Consider the following 19,791-nt stretch of genomic DNA (forward strand, 5'->3'; position numbering starts at 1 on the left):
CAGGATGAGAACAGAAATCGTGCTCCGGTGGTGCAGCGGGAGGCCCCATTAGCTAAAGTGGTGCTTCAGGTTAAGAACAATTTCAGGTTAAGAACGGACCTCTGGAACGAATTAAGCACTTAACCCGAGGTACCACTGTACAATGTTGCTGCAAAAACTAGGCTTGCAACCCATTTAAAAGAGCATGTCAATCAATGGCGTGAATTAGGCAGTTAAGTTTGCATATGAGTAAAACACAATTGTCCTGGAGCAAAAAGCACGCACTGTTGGGAAAGGATGCATGAATGCACCGTCTCAGAAGAGGCATCCCCTCCTGCAGGCGAGAGAGGACAACTCCAAAGAGGGCTCTAAACACCTGCATTAAGGCACCCATTTTTAAAAAACAAGCAATCAAGCCCTACTGCCTGACCAATCAGGGGGACACCTTTTAAACCCATTCGACGTCACAACCTGACTAATACCATCGATACAAAAGGGACGTCCTGAGAGCTGGACCACTGCATACAAACCTAAGAAGCGGAATGTTTGCTGGCAGGTGCCCTGGTGCTTTTTCAATGATTCACCTTCTGAACATGACGCCACTCGGCTGGCCTCGTGCCGTAGGCAAGAGCGCAGTAGCACACAATGCCACGCCAAGGCTCTGGCGGGCGGGCAGTTGGCCTTTTGAGATATTGTCAGCCAGCCCCCGAGTTGCCAAGCGAATAGAAGCCTCCTTGGCAATCTCTCTTACTTGAAGGCCAGAGCAGGGAGAGAGGCAAAGCACACACAGAGACGGTGATGGCTGGTGGCAGCACAGAACCTGCCAGCAGGAGCTAAAAAGGAGTGAAGGGCGGGGGGCTGGAGGGGGGGCGGGAATGTGTGCAGGAAGCCAAGAATATCTGTGTTTATTCCTGAAGATAAACTGCCTTTGTTTCCTCCCATGGGCCTCTCTTTTCACAGAGGCCAGAGGGATGGGAGGTCAGAGTATCTTTACACAAAAGGGCAAATTCCTTTTTCCAATCCCGCCCCCCTTCTGCTGGAGGAAGCGGCGGCTGCAGAATGTGACTGGCCTTGGGAGGGAGACAGCTACAGCCCAATGGCGGAACGTGTGGGCAGGGTGCAGGTGGGGGGTGGCCAAGCCAGCAGAAGTCAATGCCCCCCCTCTCCCACACACCCAATGCAGTTTGCTGCAACCCCCAGGGTCTCCGCCAAGCAGAGACTCTGAAGTCTCCTCCTTGCCCAATACCCGCTGGTGCCAGAAAACTCAAATGCAGCGACACCCACTTGCCTTACTCTGTACTCTTTGCAACACCTAGCACGCTGGAGCGATTTCCTCCCAGAAATTCCATGTTTCAAAAGCCAGGGCGAGAAAAATAAACACCGCTATTGGAGGAGAGGGACGCGGGTGGCGCTGTGGTTAAACCACAGAGCCTAGGACTTGCCGATCTGAAGGTCGGCGGTTCAAATCCCCGCGACGGGGTGAGCTCCCATTGCTCGGTCCCTGCTCCTGCCAACCTAGCAGTTCGAAAGCATATCAAAGTACAAGTAGATAACTAAGTACCACTCCAGCAGGTAAACGGCGTTTCCGTGCGCTGCTCTGGTTCGCCAGAAGCGGCTTAGTCATGCTGGCCACATGACCCGGAAGCTGTACACTGGCTCCCTCGGCCAATAAAGCGAGATGAGCGCCGCAACCCCAGAGTCGGCCACGACTGGACCTAATGGTCAGGGGTCCCTTTACCTTTATTGGAGGAGAAGGGAAGCTCGCCACCCAATCACTAATTCATTTGTGTGACTTGACCCAGTTAAGACGGAATGCCAAGCAGGCCACCATTTAGGGGATTCCCAAGGCCTTCCTATGGCACTAAGGTGTTTTTGGGGGGTTACACAGGTTTCCTTAGCAGGTGAAATTTGAGAGTCGCGTGTGGGTGTCGCCTGAAATCGTGCAGACGCTGATGCCAAGAGATAGCCAGATAAATCTGGAGAGCGCGGCAAGCCATTTAAGCAGCCATGAATCAAGGCTGGAGGAGGAAGGAGACAGCCAGGAGAGCGAGGCGGAGTGGGACAAAGGGACATGTCAGCCCTTGCCATTCACAGCACCAACAGCCCGTCTGGTTTAATGAGGGCGAGTTTATAAGCCAGCGGGGTCCCTACCCAAGCCTCATATACAGATGCACACCCACACCCACCCTCTCTCAGGGGAAAACAATGCCTCCATTCAGATAGGACAGAGGACCAGTGTCTTTGGAGACACCCCTGCTAAGGGTCCAAGGCTTAGTTGGGGGTGGAAGATGGCTGGGTGCTTGGTCTGCGGATGATTGCCACATCTCCCCAGATGGATGGGAGAGAAGATGGGAAGCTGCTTCTTCTGCTGCTAAGGATGCTTTGAGCCAGGCTGGAGGCTCATTGGAGGTGGAGATGCCACTGGAGAAGGGAATGGGGGGGGCAGAGGTGGGAAGGCGCTCCCCCTTTCAGAAAGGAGGCCCAGATTAGGAGATCTGGAGGGGGGGCTGTGCCATGGCTGGGGGAGCCAACAGGGGAGGGCAGCCTGGAAAAGAGGAGAGGGGCCCACAGAGGAGCAGCTTATCCCATCATGAGAGAGAGCTGGGGTTAGGCAGGTAGGCTTCTGCAAAACGCTCAAGGAATAAATGGCTTAGAAGAAGAAGAAGTTTGGATTTGATATCCCGCTTTATCACTACCCGAAGGAGTCTCAAAGCGGCTAACATTCTCCTTTCCCTTCCTCCCCCACAACAAACACTCTGTGAGGTGAGTGGGGCTGAGAGACTTCAGAGAAGTGTGACTGGCCCAAGGTCACCCAGCAGCTGCAGGTGGAGGAGCAGGGAAGCGAACCCGGTTCACCAGATTACGATACTACCGCTCTTAACCACTACACCAGACTGGCTCTCGAAGGGGGGAAATGGCTCTACGTTCCTCCCCCCCAAGAGACAACTGATGGAGGGAACTTCTCCCAGGTGTGCGGCTGTAACAAGGAAGATCAAGGCAGAAAGGAGTTGGGGGAAAACAACAGCAGTTATTCCTCTCCACCCACCGCCATCACTCTTGGAGCCAAGGCCACCCTTTCTTCTTTTCGATTCCCAGAAGCATCTCCCCCCCCCAACGGCATCTCCCCTAGCACCAGACAAATGCAGAGGGTGGGACAAAGGCATTGGCTGTCACTGTGCCAACCAGGCTGGGTCTGTAAACCAGCACTGTTGGCGGTGTGGGGCAGGTGCTGGGTGCCACTGTAGAATGGCAGGGAGGAAAGGAGAGAAATCCTCTATTCTGCTTCCAAATCCAAACCAAGACACCCTACTCCCCGCCCTGCCAGACTAGATAGGAAATCAAACAAGTGTTTCTAGGCAACGCTCTCACCTTTCTTTAAAAGAAAGAAAAAGAAATAATTCGACTTTTGATGAAATCCCGCACGTGGTTGCAGGAGGGCGAGGGGCAGCGAGATAAATGCGCTCCGCATAAGCTCAGAGGCACTGAAACTCCCGACAAGAGGTGGTGATCAACCACAGAGGGAGTGGGCACAATGTCCAGTCGTCACCCCAGCTCCTCCGTCCAGTCCCTCCGCAGCAAGAAAACTATCTCTGGATCTCCAGAGGCCAAGCAGCATCACTCTCAATGGAGATTAGTTGCTCCTTAGCACCTCTCTGTGCCCCACTGCACCCCATGAGTGGCTAAAAATGGGTAAGAGGGTAAAATCACGCCCCCTTTAAATGCAGGCTTGTTCAGCCATGTCTCCCCCGAGGGGTACATTGCTCTCTCCAGGCATGGAGTCTGTCTACTCCATCGAAAAATTGAATTCCTTCTCGTTGACGTTGGAGAGAGGCCATCTGAAAGAAACTGAGCAGCCAGCAGCTCCCTTCCCCATGTTTTGACTCCCCCTTTGGCCTCCGATATCATGCAGGAGGGAAGTGAGATAACAGCCTCTATCAGGTGAGCCTGATAGTGTGTATGGGGGAGAGAGAAGGCTTGCTCAAGATCCCTGTATTACTCCATAACCTTCAAGGTTCCTTATCTCCTTCTCCCTCGCTCTTTGCAAAACCCAGGCACATTCCTGAAGCAAAGCCTCTTGGCGGCTGCCTCCTCCTGCCCCCCCCCCACAACTCCCCCCCCCTCCCAAGAAGGGGGCTCACTCATTTGGATTGGTGGGGAACAGAAGAGCAAGACAGGTGCAAGTAGAGGGGACTTGGCTGCTGCTCCCACTTCCTCTATATGGCAGTACAGTGGTACCTCTGGTATAAAAAAGGAGTTTGAAATGGAATCGACCCTGGAAACTTCTATATACAAGATGTACATGAGCTTTGACATGAGCTGACTTCCGAGGCCACTTGATTCTCTACTGATCCACTCTCCCCTGTTAACCGATTCTCTCCCCATTTTGAATTCCCCAAAACAGAAGGGCAGTGCAGGAGCTACAGCAGTACTGAGAGAGATGGATGGTCCAAGGATCAGCTTTGGCATTAGGTAGCTTCCTAGGTTCTTTGCCAGCAGAGAAAGTCCTGATGCACAAAGGCCACTATTCCAGAATTTGGAACTGAGAGCTCTTTTAGGATCAGGGGCTGAGCGGATGGGGAAGGGGGATCTCTTTCTCTCTCACACACACACGGCAGGAAATGCTGAATGCATAACATTTCTGGCCAGACTGGAGAAGTGTAGAATACTTATCTTCAGCCGTTGTCAATATCAAACTTCAGCAAACAAATGGACCAAGGGGTAGCAGCAGTGAAATACTTAACAAGCAACATTAACACTTTGGCTGAGAAATAGTAATAATCTGCTGGGATCATGCAGACAGGACAAGACAGAACTGCAGAGAAAAAGGAACATTATGGGCTGGCTTCCTGTTAGTCGTCTCCCCACTCCTGTGGCTTGCTATGGCAGATTTGAAGTGGGGCACGAAAGAAGAAGACAACAGCCAGCCCACCCCCATAAGAAGCTTGAAGACACATTTTCTGGGGCCCTCATGTGAATAGGCAAAGGATTAGAAGTCTGACATTTCCATGGGCCCCAGCAGAGAGAAACTGCTGGTACCTGACAGATCCAGCACTTCTCAGAGCGGAAGCTGCCTGCTTGCACCTGACCAGCGTCAGACAGCTGGAAAGACTGGGAGCGTGAGGGGCAGAGTCCTTGTGGGTGCTATGCGGGCATAACTGAAACCCACAGCAACAGGTAGGGCCCAGTGTGCCACTAGAGACCACCTCCATCGCTCTTGACTGTGCACCCCGGAAATCAAGTTCCCACCTTGAGGGCAAAGAGGAATAGCAGCAACAGCTGCCTCACATCTGTAGAAGTCATAGAGCCTGCCCTGGACACTTTATGGAAGCGCCATTTTTGTTCAGGTGGGCTTTGGGTGACTAGGATGAAGTAGGGGCATTGTGGCATCAATTGCACCCTCCATTCCCTTCGCTGGGCTCTGACAAGTATTGCTTTGTGCTAATTAACAACTGGGATGTTCAGCGACGCAGGAGTAAAACAAAAAGCAAACCTAGTTACCTCTGCAGCTGTCCCCGTCCTTTTCGTAGCCCTCGCGGCAGCGGCATTCGCCAATGGGCACCAGCCACTCCCCGTCCGAGTTGCAATGCATGAACAGGTCCTCGTTGGCCAAGGCATCCTTGACACACTCGCCCGACACCTTCGCCAAGGCCTGCGAGTCAGCGCCAGCAATGGTCTCAGGGAAGCTGGCCATGTTGCGGAAGACTTCCGGGCATTTCTTGTAATAGATCCGGACAGACAGGAGGGCCACGCAAGCCCCAATGTCCTGGAAGGCCAAGTAGAAGCCCTTTCGGGTGAGGGGCCCCACCGAGCGCACTTCCATGTTGATCTTGACGTTGCGCGTCTCAAAGTCCTCCCGCACCGTGATCTCGTCCGGGGCGATGGTGTCGATCTTGCGGAACTGGCGCTTCTGGAAGTTGATGCCGTAATCCACGTCCGACTCCGCGTAGAAGAGGTTGAAGGTCTCCTTGCACGTGCCGGTGGCGCTGGGGAAGCTGTTGCAGTCTCGGACGGTGAACTTGAGCTCAATGAAGATGCGCTGAGCTTCGCCGCGGTAGATCCAGTTGGTCCTCAGCCAGTTGTCCTGTTCCCCTTCCATCACGTTGCAGACCGAGTAGATGTAGATGAGGGACTCGTTCATGACGTTCTGGAGAAGATCCCACTGGGGGTGGGAAGAGAAAATGGCTGCCGTTAGAGGAAATACTTCTTCTTGCACAAGTAATAATCTGTGGAAGTGACAGCCACCGGAAACAGCAGCACACCAGGAAAAACAGATTTTGAAACAAGAGGTTCAAGCAGAGACTATTTGTGGTACAAGTGCCAAGCAAATGTAACACCTTCATTGTCAACTACGGCTAATCTGCTGTCCTGGCAAACTGCTAAATCAGACACGAAGGCTGCAAATTTCCCCTACTGACTGTTCCAAGCATCAAATACTCTGAGATGCACCATCAAGGAGCCTTTACAGGGCCTTCTTGGTAGCAGCTCCTCAGTTATGAAAGGTCCTCTCTACTGAGGTGCTCCTGCCTCTGTCACTAACATCAAGATAGGTATTTAAAACATTTTGATTCACCCAAGCGTTTGATGGCTCAAATATATACTGTTTCTGGCAACCTCGAAATTATTTAGCTATGAGGATATTAGATGGCTTTTATTCATTCATTCATTTATTTATTTTTAAAATCCTGTTTGCTGTCCTGGGCTCCTATGGGAAGGAGGGATAGAAATTTAATGAATAACTAAATAAAAGTAAATCTTTAAAAGCCACTCATGTTAATCCCATGTAAATGTTGTTGGAGTGGGGGTTTTTTAACGCAAAGTTTGCTTAGGAATTCTTTGCTTCCTTCCGTGCTCATTTTGCCTCTGCTTTGAATGGAGCACCTGAAGCAGATGTAAGAATTCAATCTACATTTCCCAAGTCATTATAAAAAGGTAAAGGTACCCCTGCCCGTACAGGCCAGTCTTGACAGACTCTAGGGTTGTGCGCCCATCTCACTTAAGAGGCTGAGGGCCAGCGCTGTCCAGAGACACTTCCGGGTCACGTGGCCAGCGTGACATCGCTGCTCTGGCGAGCCAGAGCTGCACACGGAAACGCCGTTTACCTTCCCGCCAGTAAGTGGTCCCTATTTATCTACTTGCACCCGGGAGTGCTTTCGATTATACCTGCCGTTTATTTCTCCCAAGACGCCTACCCCTGCTTCCTCCTCCTTTTATATTGTGAGGTAATCAGCAACGCCCAAGCTTCAGTTCCACTAGCAACCCACCGCCCTGTGAACAAATCCATTGGACATGGGGATGGTCCCACCATCAGGCAGCTTAAGGACAGGGGGAGGACCATTCAAAGGGCAGCGTGCTCTTGTGTACCTCGCGCACAAAGCAGTTTCCTTAAAGCAGGAGAAACTCGACAACAAGACTTACCCCCGCGCCGTAGGGATTGGTGAGCCAGCCCAGATCCCCTTGTGCCTTGGCAAAGTCCAGTACGACAACTGAGGAGAAAAGGGATGTGAAGAAAAAGACGGTTATCGCATGGAGGACTCTCAACCTCACAGAGAGCTTCATACTCTGCAAAGGAGACAGGACCAACTCCTACCCCCCCCCCATTTTTTTGTTGGATCCTATAAAATTAGAGTTTGGGAGGGGTATAAACATCCCTGGTTGTGGCATCCCAAACCACGCACTAGACAGCTGGAGCTTCCAATGCCAGAGTGGGGTGATTTTGATTTGGACACATATCAACCTCTTGTGAGGTTTATGAAGTCCTAGCATGTCCCAGAAGAGAGCACGCCCTGCCACACTAAGCTATTAAGAAGTAGAAGGAGGAGAGATGGAAGGAGGGGGCAGGTAGCTTTCCCCCTCCAGGGCCCAGAGAACTAAGGTGCTCCCAACTTGCACTGGTGATACACTTTCAGACCAGAAAACCCTGCCTCCAAATCTTAGCTGTGGCTGTTCAGTGGTGACAGGGAGGAACTCTGCCCATGCTCAGGGACACTGTTATTTAATACCACTGGCCATGTCTTTAAAGCCTAAGCCCACAAAAAAAAAAACCCTTTCCCAATACAGTGGTACCTCAGGTTACATACGCTTCAGGTTACAGACTCCGCTAACCCAGAAATATTACCTCGGGTTAAGAACTTTGCTTCAGGATGAGAACAGAAATCGTGCTCCGGCGGCGCGGTGGCAGCAGGAGGCCCCATTAGCTAAAGTGGTACCTCAGGTTAAGAACAGTTTCAGGTTAAGATCAGACCTCCAGAACGAATTAAGTTCTTAACCCGAGGTACCACTGTAATTCTTAGGAGACCATGGTGTGGAACCCCAGGCGCCTGGTGAATCTGGAACAGCAAAGAGCTCCTTTCTCGCAGCCAGCTTGGGAGTCTCTGCCCTTCTTCGTGGGGGGGGGGTGATGTTAACATCCCCACAAAGTGGGTGTCAGGCTGAAGGAGGAGCAATTTTGCCCTGCCTCGTTACCCAGATTAGGCCCAGGTGCACATAGTTCTGCGCAGTGTCAGCAGGCCAGCTTTGCCGCAGGGCGCTTAAGGAGCCTGAGTCAAGTTGAGTAACACAAAGGGGTTTCTTAATCTCCTGGTTGTGGCTGTGGTGTCCCAACCTGAACAGCTAAGCCACCCACCCAACAGGGCTCCTAGCCTGAGTTTAAGCGGGCTGGGAAGTGGGCAGGGGGTGGTCCAGCAGGGGTGGGTGCTGAAAGCATGCCTTTGGGCAACATTGAGCTATCCTCAATGCTCTTGTGGGAAGGGCCCTGCACCTTTCAACCTCCCAGCCCCCAAAATAAGATCAGTTCACACAGCCATTTCACCACTAGTGCTACACAGGGCCGGAATTTAGGTTTGATGAGGCCCTAAGCTACTGAAGGTAATGGGGCCCTTTCTATGCAGTTTGTCAACAACAAACTGTCGCTGTTTTTTGTGTTGAATATATGCTATGTGGTCATTTATGGACCTAATAGGTATCTAAAGCCATTTGCACAAGTTTCCATGCACCCAGTCCACGCAGAACGTAGGCACCCTATATATAGAAATGGGCAAACCAGTGATATTTAGGGAGCAGGCTAGCAGGCGGGGCCCATTACTTACATCATAGGAGCCTACACAACGCAAAACACTGTTGCTGCATGTAGGTTTTATTTTATTTGGTTTTTTTTAATCTTATATTTTGGAAATGTACATCCAGGGTTTTTTTCCGTTTACATTTTTTTGGGGCCCCCAAGAAAGTGGGGCCCTAAGCTATAGGCTTGTTTAGCTTATATGTCAATCAGGCACTGGGGCTACATCTGAAGTGCTCATGCAGCACCGTTGGCCAGAAAACAGCACACCTTGTCCCTGACTTAGGGGAAGGAGGGAAGGGGGTTTCGCTGCCCTGCCCTGTGGCTGCAAGGAGAGAGCCAACCTCTTCCTTTGGGGATCTGATTGAGAAGACACGTCATGCGTCCTTCTGGCACAAGCCAGGTGCTTTCCTTCAGTTTCAGTTCAGAAAACTACACACATTGCAGAAGCAGATACACGTGGGTCCTCCTCCAGCTGGTCTCTCTGCCTGCTCAGTTTGGTGGGCTTACACCCACTTAGTTTTAAAGCATGTTTTTATTGCAGCCATGCTTGTTACACTAATCAAATTATTGCGCCTGTGAGAAAAGAGGCCATAAATGCCACTTAATTCTCCTCTACCTGCAGCAGATACAGAATACATTTATTATTTCTCTTTCCTTTGGTTTTGGATTGCAAAACAGCTCCCCGCTCCCCCGGTTAATTGTTTTTAATACTAGCATGCTTTTCACGGCAGTCGGCTGAGCATTCAGATAAATGCTTTTGTGTCCAGTCTAACTCCACCATTGTGCAACACTTTAAAAATAATAAACTCCTGCCATCTCCCTAGATCAACAGAAGCCGGCCCTCCCAAGCAGTATCACCTTAACTCTTTGATTAGACAAAGATATGCCTGCTCTTCATAGATTTCTAATTCTCCAGCTGAGTGCTTCGGAGAGCACTGTAGGGGCGGGGGGGAGTACCGTATTGTTTGCTCTATAAGACTCACTTTTTCCCTCCTAAAAAGTAAGGGGAAATGTGTGTGCGTCTTATGGAGCGAATGCAGGCTGCGCAGCTATCCCAGAAGCCAGAAGAGCAAGAGGGATTGCTGCTTTCACTGCGCAGCGATCCCTCTTGCTGTTCTGGCTTCTGAGATTCAGAATGTTTTCTTCCTTGTTTTCCTCCTCCAAAAACTAGGTGCGTCTTGTGGTCTGGTGCGTCTTATAGAGTGAAAAATATGGTAATTCCAAAGTATCCTGCAAGTTCAAATGTGCTCCTTAGAGGAGGGTGCCTGTTATCTCTCTGCATGCTTCACGGCTCTGCCTTCTCCATGGATGGGAAATCTTGTTGACTACTTTGCTTCAGCAGAAGAAGCACAACAGAGTGGCTCAGCTGCCTGCCCAAGGCTCTTGCTCCGCTCCTGCCTCTCTTAAACCCCGATAGCCACCGGCCGTGCCTCCTTGGGCAAGAGTTTGGTGAGCCACGTCTGCTGGCAGGAAGCTGCCCTCGGACATCCGACATCCGGAAGCCCTATTATCTCACTCTTATCTCGTAGTCAAGCTCCTTTCCTTGGTTTACTTCTATATTTTCCCCGTTGACGGGGAGAAAGGTGCTGAGTAACCTGCTCAGGCTGTAAAGCAGAGGCTGGTTGTTTGGGAACAGGGTGGGGGCCCCGTGACAGAAGGGCAAAGGGCTCCCAAGAGAAAGGGAGGGAGGTGGGTAGCCCCCAGGGATTGGGAGGCCAGTCTGGCCAAGGCCAGAGGCGGCAAAGGCATCTCCAGAGAGCAGTCCCTGGGCACAGTCCAGAAACCGTATTTCACCTGCAACTGAACAAAAGTCTTCACAAATATGTTCAGCTGGAGGAAGGGGCCTGCAGAGGCCAAAATAGGGCCTGGTGGTTGTTGTTTTTTTGAGGGGGTGTCTGCAGAAACAACAAACATGCACTCAGAAAGCTTTTGCAATCGCAAGTCAGATCGCCGCTGTACATAGCTCAGGATGGTCTGCTCTGACTGGCAGATTTCCTGGCTCCTGTTGTCCAAAACCTTTTCACAAAGACTGGACCAAGGAACCTTCTGCAAGCAAAGCAGATGTGTCCCGTCCTTCTGAAGTTGCCTTTTTCACGAACTCTGGCCCAGTGCTGTCTACTCGGGCTGGCAGCAGCTCTCTAGGGTCTTTTCCAGCCTGCGATCCTTCTAACTAGTCAGCCTGGGGCTTTCCGCATACAAAGCAGGTGCTGTACCTACTGAATTATGCCCCCCCCCCATCGTCTCTACCTGGCCCTCCTCTCTGCAAGGGCCCTTCGCTTGTCTCTCCGCAGACAGAAACCCTGCCAGCCTTTCGGGGTTTCTTGCGCCTGCCGCTCTCCAGAGATTCTTTCCCCCCACAAATCTCTTCCAGATGCAGTCTTTGGATGGGCTGCTTAGCTTTGGTTGCCAGAGCTCTAAACCTCTCATTAATGTTACATCCCAGCATGGAAAACTAGCCTGGTGCATCTCAGAGAGGGAGAGACGGGTGGAGTTGCCGGCCTCTTTTTGCCCTGGACTCTTGCCCTTCCCTGCTCTCACGGACACTCAGTTTGTTTCTCGGACTTTGGACCAGCCGTAAAGGGAGGAGCAACCAGTCTAAGCGTCTATCCCCAGGAATCTGCAGCAGCAAAGAGCTGGAGCTGATCAGAGGTGCCTTCTGAGTCTCCCAGGAAGCACCCAAAACTGCAGTTCCCGGCCCTCCCTGACTTGAGCAACCACAGCATAGAAGGGACCTCAAGGACCATCTAGTCCAACCCTCTGCAATGCAGGAATATGCAGAGGGATCAAACCTGGAACCTTGGCGCTATCAGCACCACGCTCTAACCAACGGAGCTATCCAGGCAGAGCACATTTTAAAATGGACTGGCGCCGCTGCACTGACTGCAGGGCTGGTAGGATGGGGATTTGCCTCCTTGCGCTGCCCTTAAGCCAAGGAGCTGGGCTGCGGCTTGTAGGGTATCCCTCGCATTGCATGGCAGGCTAAAGGGTTTTTTGGGGGGCTTCTGAAGGTCCTTCTGCCACTCCACCAGAATGCAACCCTGCAGGGTCAAAAGGCCCATCCTGCCCCTGCACCCAGCAAACACTGAGCACCACAGCCCTCTCCTGCCTTAGGCACCAGGTCATAGAACCACAGAGTTGGAAGGGACCCCGAGGGTCATCTAGCCCAACCCCCTGCAATGCAGGAAACTTCGGCCCAACGTGGGGCTCGAACTCACAGCCCTGAGAGTCTCATGTTTTCCCAAGCTATCCCAGGCCTTTGGAAAATGGAGGCTTCTAATACTTGTCTACCCACAGCCAGCTTTGCTGGACCCATTCAGTCCGGCATCCTGTGGCCAAAGAGACGCTTCTGGGAAACTCAAAACCAAGGCATGAAAGCGACTCTCCCTTCCCTCTTTGTCCCCCAGGAACTGACATCCAGTGTACGCCGCCTTCAGGTCAGACTGAAACTTACTGACTTTATTTATTTAAAAGCCCCAAGGACTAATAACCACATACAACATATTTATTTAGGACTTTTATAGCCATCCCTTCCTCCAACCAGCTCAAAGCGATGTACACAGACCCTCAACCCAATTTATCCCCACAACCACCTTGCAGGGTAACTTGGGGTCCCAGCCCTGACCCAGCCCTCCAACCGCTATACCGCACTGCCTCTCCTTTCCCAGCAGCAAAAAATGGCGACCCTTCCCTTCCCAAATCGGAACCTATTCAGCTATTTTGATTCATTGCTAAAGAAAGGGGCAAGCAATGCTCTCTTCCCTCCCCCCACAACCACCCCCCACCCCCCAACTGCCTGCCTGCCTGTCATCCTGCATGGTTTCCCTGGACTCTTCACTTAAAATAAAAATAAATAAATAGGCAGGCAGCATCTGGAACAGCTTTTCTTTCCCACCAACTTCCAGAGTTAATTTTAAACTTTGCTCTCCCCTCCCTTCCCAGTATGTGGATTTGATTTTTGCTTTTTTTGACTGCCTGTATTTCAGCCACATGGAAACGGGGAGGGAGGGAGGGAGAGAGGGAGAAACCGCCCCACAATTCTATACATGACAGAGGATCCATGACCAAGTGGTACACAGGAATCTGCTAGTCAGGAGCGCAACAGGATCCGCGCAGAGCCCAAAGCCAAAGAGCTGGGCTTTACAACGTGATCTGCAAGAACAGCATTGCCCAAGCTGGTGCCCTCCTGCTGGTTTGGCCCATGGCTCCCATTGGCACTGACCACCAGTCAGACTGGCCTTAACACAGAAAGCATCGAAAACTCTTACACCTCAATTGCCTTCCCTATTTATCTACTTGCACTTTGAGGTGCTTTCGAACTGCTAGGTTGGCAGGAGCAACAGGAGCTCACCCCATCGCGGGGATTCGAACCGCCGACCTCCTGATCGGCAAGCCCTAGGCTCTGTGGTTTAACCCACAGCGCCACCTGCGCCCCTTATTCTTTACCCTATCCTTTAAGAACCCAGCACCAACTATATGATACCACTAAGACTGCAGGGGGGGGGGGACTCTGGGGCTGCCAGGATTCAAGTCGAGAAGATGCCAACATTTCTCTGGGCATGCACAAAGCGCATCTGCCCGACTCCCCAGAGCCACAAACAGCACCTGCACTTTGGGGCTCTGCAAGGAAGGTTTAAGAGCAGACGGTGCCCCAGGTGGACGTCAGCTTGAGAAAGTGCCGAAGGAGCAGAGGAGAGGAGAGGTGCTGAATTTCCTACAGTAACAATAAGTCAGGGGGTTGCTGCAGGCCTGAACCAAATGTTTTAGAAAGGACAGAGCTTAGTGGCAGAGGGAAGGCTACCCTACTGAGTCCCAGGAAGGAAGGAAACCTCTGCCAGCCAGTGCAGACAATACCAAGCGAGATGGATCAAGGGTCTGACTCTGTCTAAAGCAGCTTCCTGTGGTCCTAGTGCGGTAATGAGAGAGCGCAGTCCGGTGGCTCCGAAGAAAATGTTCTGGATAAGGGTGAAATTTTGCTGTTTCAGTTGAGCAGCACAAAAAAGAGACGCGAAAATTTACACATCCCCACCCCATCAGTTCCAAGCTGGGAGCTGCCACCAGATTTAATTAACCCTTTGCATTCAAGGCCAATTACTTTTAGGCATCTTGGGAGAAAAAGAAAGCACCAGAGAGAGTGTCTCAGGGCGCTGCTTTGGAATTCTGAACTTACAAGGCTTGGCTGCCCCCTCCCAGCTCCAGAGACTGACAAGAGATGGCTACACAGCAGCCCAGGGCTGGAGAGGAACTGTTTACTGGACGGATCCCTGCTAGGCTCCCACCCTGGCGTAATTAGAGAGCCCAGGCGGCAATCCAGCCTCTTCATTAACATTCCTGTCTTCTCCTGCAAGCCAGTGGGCTCTTCAGGTTTGGAAGAGGCAGGACACCCCCCCCCCTTCCCATGGGGAACCTGACTCACTCCGGCACCACCAGCGCCTCTCCCCTCCACCAGACCCACCCCCCACTCCGGTGGCTTTTTCAAAAGAAGCTGATGAATGTGCGAAAAAAAGAAAGAAAAAGAGTGCGAAGCCAGCGCTACTGCAGCCTTTGAGGCTAAAGGCTTGGAGCGGCTGTGTCTCAAAACCCATAATCCACATTTCTCTGGTCAGCAAAGCTTCCGTCTCAAAGTGGCTGGATGGGGGCTGCTGGCTGCTCAAGCCAACTCTGGCTTCTCCTCTTCTTCTTCCTCAGCGGCTGAGTTTGGGAGTGGACAGAGCGGGCCTTCTTTTCTGGGGACACTTCAAGGGAGCCTCTCAAGCTGCTTTTGCAAGTACAGTCAAACAGTTGGTTCCGGAACGCCTCTGTTTTGGAACGCTTCGGCTCCCAAACGTCGAAAACCCTGACGTAACCGTTCCGGTTTTTGAATGATTTTCGGAAGCCAAATGGCTTCCAAGCCATGTTTTTCATTTTTTCCCATTGACTTTGCAGCCAGCCCATGGATCCTCGGTTTTCAAACTTTTTGGAAGCCAAACGGTCTTCTGAAACAGATTAAGTTCAAAAACCAAGGTTCCACTGTACCAACCAGCAGGGCCCGAATGGGAAAAATTTGGCTCCAAGTAGTTGACCAAACATGCTGCTGGGTTTTGAAGCCATAGGCCATTCAATTTCTCCCCCCCCCCCACTGCACGCACACCCATCGACCCCATGCCATGTTATGCTGTACTTTCCTTTTAGATGTTCCAGCTTGGTGGGGGGCTTTACTAAAGAGCAGGTCCACCAGGGAGCATGGAAAATACCTTGTGCAGAAGCTCCTAAGTGCTCCCTGTCCAAGCCAAAAGGAACTGCTTTCCCTTCTCCATGTCCCCAGGGATTCCGCCTGGGTTCCCCAATGATGGCCAGCTGGGCTCTAATAACTCCAGGGAGGGAGCCTAGGAGGGATCTGTCCAGTAAACAGGGAGTCCTCCATGACATGAGCCACTTTGAGACTCCTTAAAGGTAAAAGGACCCCTGACCATTAGGTCCAGTTGTGGCCGACTCTGAGGTTGTGGCGCTCATCTCACTTTACTGGCTGAGGGAACCGGCGTACAGCTTCCGGGTCATGTGGCCAGCATGACTGAGCTGCTTCTGGCGAACCAGAGCAGCGCACGGAAACACTGTTTACCTTCCTGCTGGAGTGATACCTATTTATCTACTTGCACTTTGACGTGCTTTCGAACTGCTAGGTGGGCAGGAGCAGGGGCCGAGCAACGGGAGCTCACCCCGTCGTGGGGATTCGAACCACCAACCTTCTGAACAGCAAGTCCTAGGCTCTGTGATTTAACCCACAGCACCACCCGCGTCCCTATTGAGACTCCTTAGGGTAGTGATAAAAGCAGGATATCAAATCCAAACTCCTCCTCCTCCTCTTCTTCTTCTTCACGGCTCCCACCCACTCCAGTTCCAATCTTTGCATTTTGGGAACTGTGCTACATTCTCCAGAGTTCTGCTCTAAATATCACTGTTGCTGCTTCCTCCCACTTCGCTCTGTCCAGGTGTGAAGAAAGGTAGTGCATGCTGCCAGGTCTTTTAAATTTAGGAAGGCAAGCAAAAATTGTGTGGTCCCTTCATGAAAAGGGGTGATGTACATCCAAAGACCAGGACTAGAATGTTTGGTCATATAAGCCAACATTGGGGATCCTGTGCCCTGCCACATGTGCCTGGACTACAACTCCCACAATCCCTCACCACTGGCCACCAGTATCCAGACAGCCACAGGTCCATCCCCAGCCTTGTCCCAGAAGCCCTTCTTGCTTCTCAAGGCAGACTTCCCTCATCTGGTGCCCTCCCGGTGTTTTGGACTTCCCAGGAGCTCAGCCCCATAATACCAGATCAGGCTGCAGTGACTAAAGAGATTAGGAAAAGCCTTCTGCACATGCTCCAAGGACTAACAGGGCTCCACACATTCCAAAGACAAGACGTACCACTGAAAATATGCTCTGGGGTGATCCCCTGGGGCCAAATATTTAAATCCTGGCTTTCAGGCAGAAAAAGTACACACCTGTGGGCAAGTCTGGGCTTGTTCCACGGAAGGGCTTAACCTGGAAGAAATTTTGCTGCTGGCTTGCCCCCCACTGTGGTGCTGGGTCAAGGGCAGGATAGGCCCAAAGACTGGTCCAACACATTTCAAGGACCTTCAGGAACACACCAGCACCAAGTTCCAAACGTCAAATGTATAGTCCCAGGCTCAAATATTCCTTAATCCCCAGATTCTGCTCAAAAGGGACTGCATAAGAGAGTTGGAGCAACGGCTCCAGCTGCTGAGATCCTGTTCACGGGGACCATGAAGAGAGACCAAGAATTTGCCTAATTTCCAGCGTGGCCGAAATCAGAGTAAAGGAAATGGCCTCTCATACATGCAACCCCAAATCTCTCTCTAAGAGGAAATCTGCCCCTGCTTCCCATACCACCCTGGAAAAAATGGAGACTGTGGATGATAAATCTCCTGGTGTTGATTCAGCGCCCCTCCCTGACCCACCCTTCTCTTGTGGCAACCAGAATATTTGCCTCCCTTGCCCAACCTGGCATGAACCATCCCTGCCACAGCAGCGGAGGCTCAGTTGTGTAAGCAAGGCGTGTGAATCACCGCATTTCCCAGAATGTTACCAGCAGGGCCCAGGATCGGGACCTTGCTCTCCTGCCTTCTAGCCAGTGGGCAGTACTGTTTCCTATTGGGGGGAAATCAAGTGCTTAGTCCCAAAGGCCTGGAGCAGAGGCGGATGCAAACTTCTGCGTTCCACAGAACTCTTCTTCAGACACAAGGCTCTTCCCGGTCCATCCACGTGCACTTACTTGATCTCCCAAGTCAGAAATAAGCACCTGCCCAAAGCCAATACCTAACACGCCAAGGAATAAGTCGGAATTCTTTAAAAAAAGAAGAAGATCTATCTATTGATCCAACTCAGGGATTTTAAAAATGTCCTGCAACAATTTGCGCCTGTTTAAGGAGCTATTCAAGACTCCAAAGGCCGCCTTCTGCTTAAGGCGCTCGAACCCGTGGAGGAAAGAGGTTGCTAGCGCCCCATTCCTCAAACGCGGGGCGCATCCCAGGAGGCCGAACAACGGACCGCAGGATAAGGACAGATCCAAGGCCCACCTCACCCAGTATCCTGTTCCCGAGAAGGACAGCCAGGTAGAAAACCCCCAAACAGGGCATAAAGGCACAACAGACCCTTCCCACTGCTAGTTTTCCAGCACCGAAAACTTGCAGATAGACTGCCTTCGAACCGGGAGGTTCTGCTTAGGCATCGCTAGACCTAAGCTCCTCCATTACCACAAGGTGCCGGGTCCACACAGCCCCTTTGGGAAGGAAATCCACCCATTAGCTTTGCGCGGTGCCAAACGCCGCTGCTCTGAAACCCCGCGGCGGCCTCGTCGCCTCTACAAACCAGCCGGCCGCCCCCTCGCTTCGCTCCCACCCCCCTGCCACCGACGCGCCCCTCTTCTTCTTGCCCGTCCCTCGCTGGAGATTTAAATCCGCGCCTGGAGTTTAAAATACGCGCACAGAAGGACCCGCGCCGTCTACGCACCGACTTTGGGAAGGGCAGCGGGCACCGGAGTTCGCCAAAGCGAGAAAAAAAACTTTTCCTTTTTTGCCATGCCGGTGAGCAGAAGCGACCGCCAGCCCGCCAGCCCCCAAGCCGGCCAAGAGGCAGTCTGTCCCGCTCCGTCTGGGGGTCCGGGAAGGGCAGGCAGCCGTGCGCGTCTCCCCTTCCCCGGCGCGGCTCTCCGTCGGCGCTCAGGCCGGCTCGTCGGAGCGCGGCGTCGGGGGAACGAGAGAAGGAGGGTCCCGGGCCGGGAGAGGGGCGCCTCGAGGAGCTTCTCACCTTCGCGGGTCTGGGCGCCCTGGAGCGCCGCCTGGAGCAGGAGCAGGAAGGGGACGAGGAGAGGGGCGCCGGCCCCACGGAGGCTGCCCATGCTGTGCCCGGAGCAGCGCCTTCCTGCCTGGCTGGCTGGCTGCTCGCTTCGCTGCCGCCGTCGAGGAAGCGCCTGGGCAGAAGCCGTGTCGCCTCCGCAGCTCCGGAAAGCTCAATGGGAGCCGGTGGGAAAGTTCTCGCCCTGTTCATTCATGCCCATGCTGACGTCACGCGAGCCACGCCCCCCCAGCCGGCCGCGCGCCTCTCGCCTCGCTCCCGCGCTGCCCTCCGGCCCGGGACAGAGGGATGCAGGAGGCGCAGGCGCAGGCAGGACTCCTGCCCGACGGGGCGCGGTGCAAAGGGTCCCTGGAGCCCCTTGCCCCCCACTCGGCTCTGATCGCATTCCCTGGCGGGGGCGGGCGCTCTCCATGGCCCCTGCGCACCCCGACCCGGGACTCACCCTCGACCCCGGGGGTCCCCTGGAAAGTTGGCTCTCCCCTCCATGCCAGTCTCCTCTGCTCTCAAGAGGTAGTAAAGGTAAAGGTAAAGGTAAAGGTACCCCTGCCCATACGGGCCAGTCTTGACAGACTCTAGGGTTGTGCGCTCATCTCACTCTATAGGCCGGGGGCCAGCGCTGTCTGCAGACACTTCCGGGTCATGTGGCCAGCATGACTAAGCCACTTCTGGCGAACCAGAGCATCGCACGGAAACGCCGTTTACCTTCCCGCCGGAGTGGTACCTATTTATCTACTTGCACTTTGACGTGCTTTCGAACTGCTAGGTTGGCAGGAGCAGGGACCGAGCATTGGGAGCTCACCCCTTCGCGGGGATTCGAACCACCAACCTTCTGATTGGCAAGCCCTAGGCTCTGTGGTTTAACCCACAGCGCCACCCGTGTCGCATGCTGTAGGATAACTGGGACCTAATTTACAGGATCGTGCCACAAGGATGGCCAAAATAATGTAGCAAATCATTTTGAGGCATGCGGTATTGCTAGCCCTCTAAAGATCAGCATGCAAGCATTTGCCTGCAAAGTGGTATGTGGTCTGGTTACTGCAAAGTGGTATGTGGACTGCAGGGGCCCCCTCCCCAATTTTTGTAGCCCCTCTGACCCAGATTCCAAAGTTTCCTGGCCAGTTGAGGCCCTACTTCAGAATGACACACAGGCCCTTCTGTTCCTCAGCCCGTGAGGTTTCCCCCAATTATATTGATTCTTCGGTTCCCACCATTCAGCCTGAATGGTTGGAATATTTGTTGATGTTCCGTGACAGCGCAGCACCTCAGCCCATTGTTTGTGGGCATCAGCATTGAGTTTGAGCCTTGCAATGCTGCATCCTGATGCCTCCTTAAAGATATTGTTTCTTTATTTACGCATCTGCATTGATAAGCGCACTTTTTTCTAGAAGGAGCTTAAGGTGGCATTCCTGC

General features: G+C 52.7%; 1 protein-coding gene across 2 annotated transcripts in view; it reads right to left on the bottom strand.

Moving 5' to 3' along the window:
* The window catches only part of EPHA2 (EPH receptor A2), a 34,497-nt gene extending 15,943 nt beyond the window's left edge, over positions 1–18,554 (bottom strand). Inside the window, exons 1-3 of one of the 2 annotated variants that reach the window (XM_028741384.2) lie at positions 18,334–18,554; positions 7,396–7,463; positions 5,479–6,139 (exon numbers count right to left, since the gene is read on the bottom strand). In XM_028741384.2, the coding sequence (XP_028597217.2) occupies positions 5,479–6,139; positions 7,396–7,463; positions 18,334–18,424 (820 nt within the window). In that variant the 5' untranslated portion in view covers positions 18,425–18,554. The remainder of the gene's footprint in view (positions 1–5,478; positions 6,140–7,395; positions 7,464–18,333) is intronic. The other variant, XM_028741383.2, reaches the window with a different exon arrangement.
* Between the last annotated feature and the right edge of the window lie 1,237 nt (positions 18,555–19,791).

Source organism: Podarcis muralis, chromosome 7, assembly GCF_964188315.1.
Source record: "Podarcis muralis chromosome 7, rPodMur119.hap1.1, whole genome shotgun sequence".
In the NCBI taxonomy this organism is placed as follows: Eukaryota; Metazoa; Chordata; class Lepidosauria; order Squamata; family Lacertidae; genus Podarcis; species Podarcis muralis.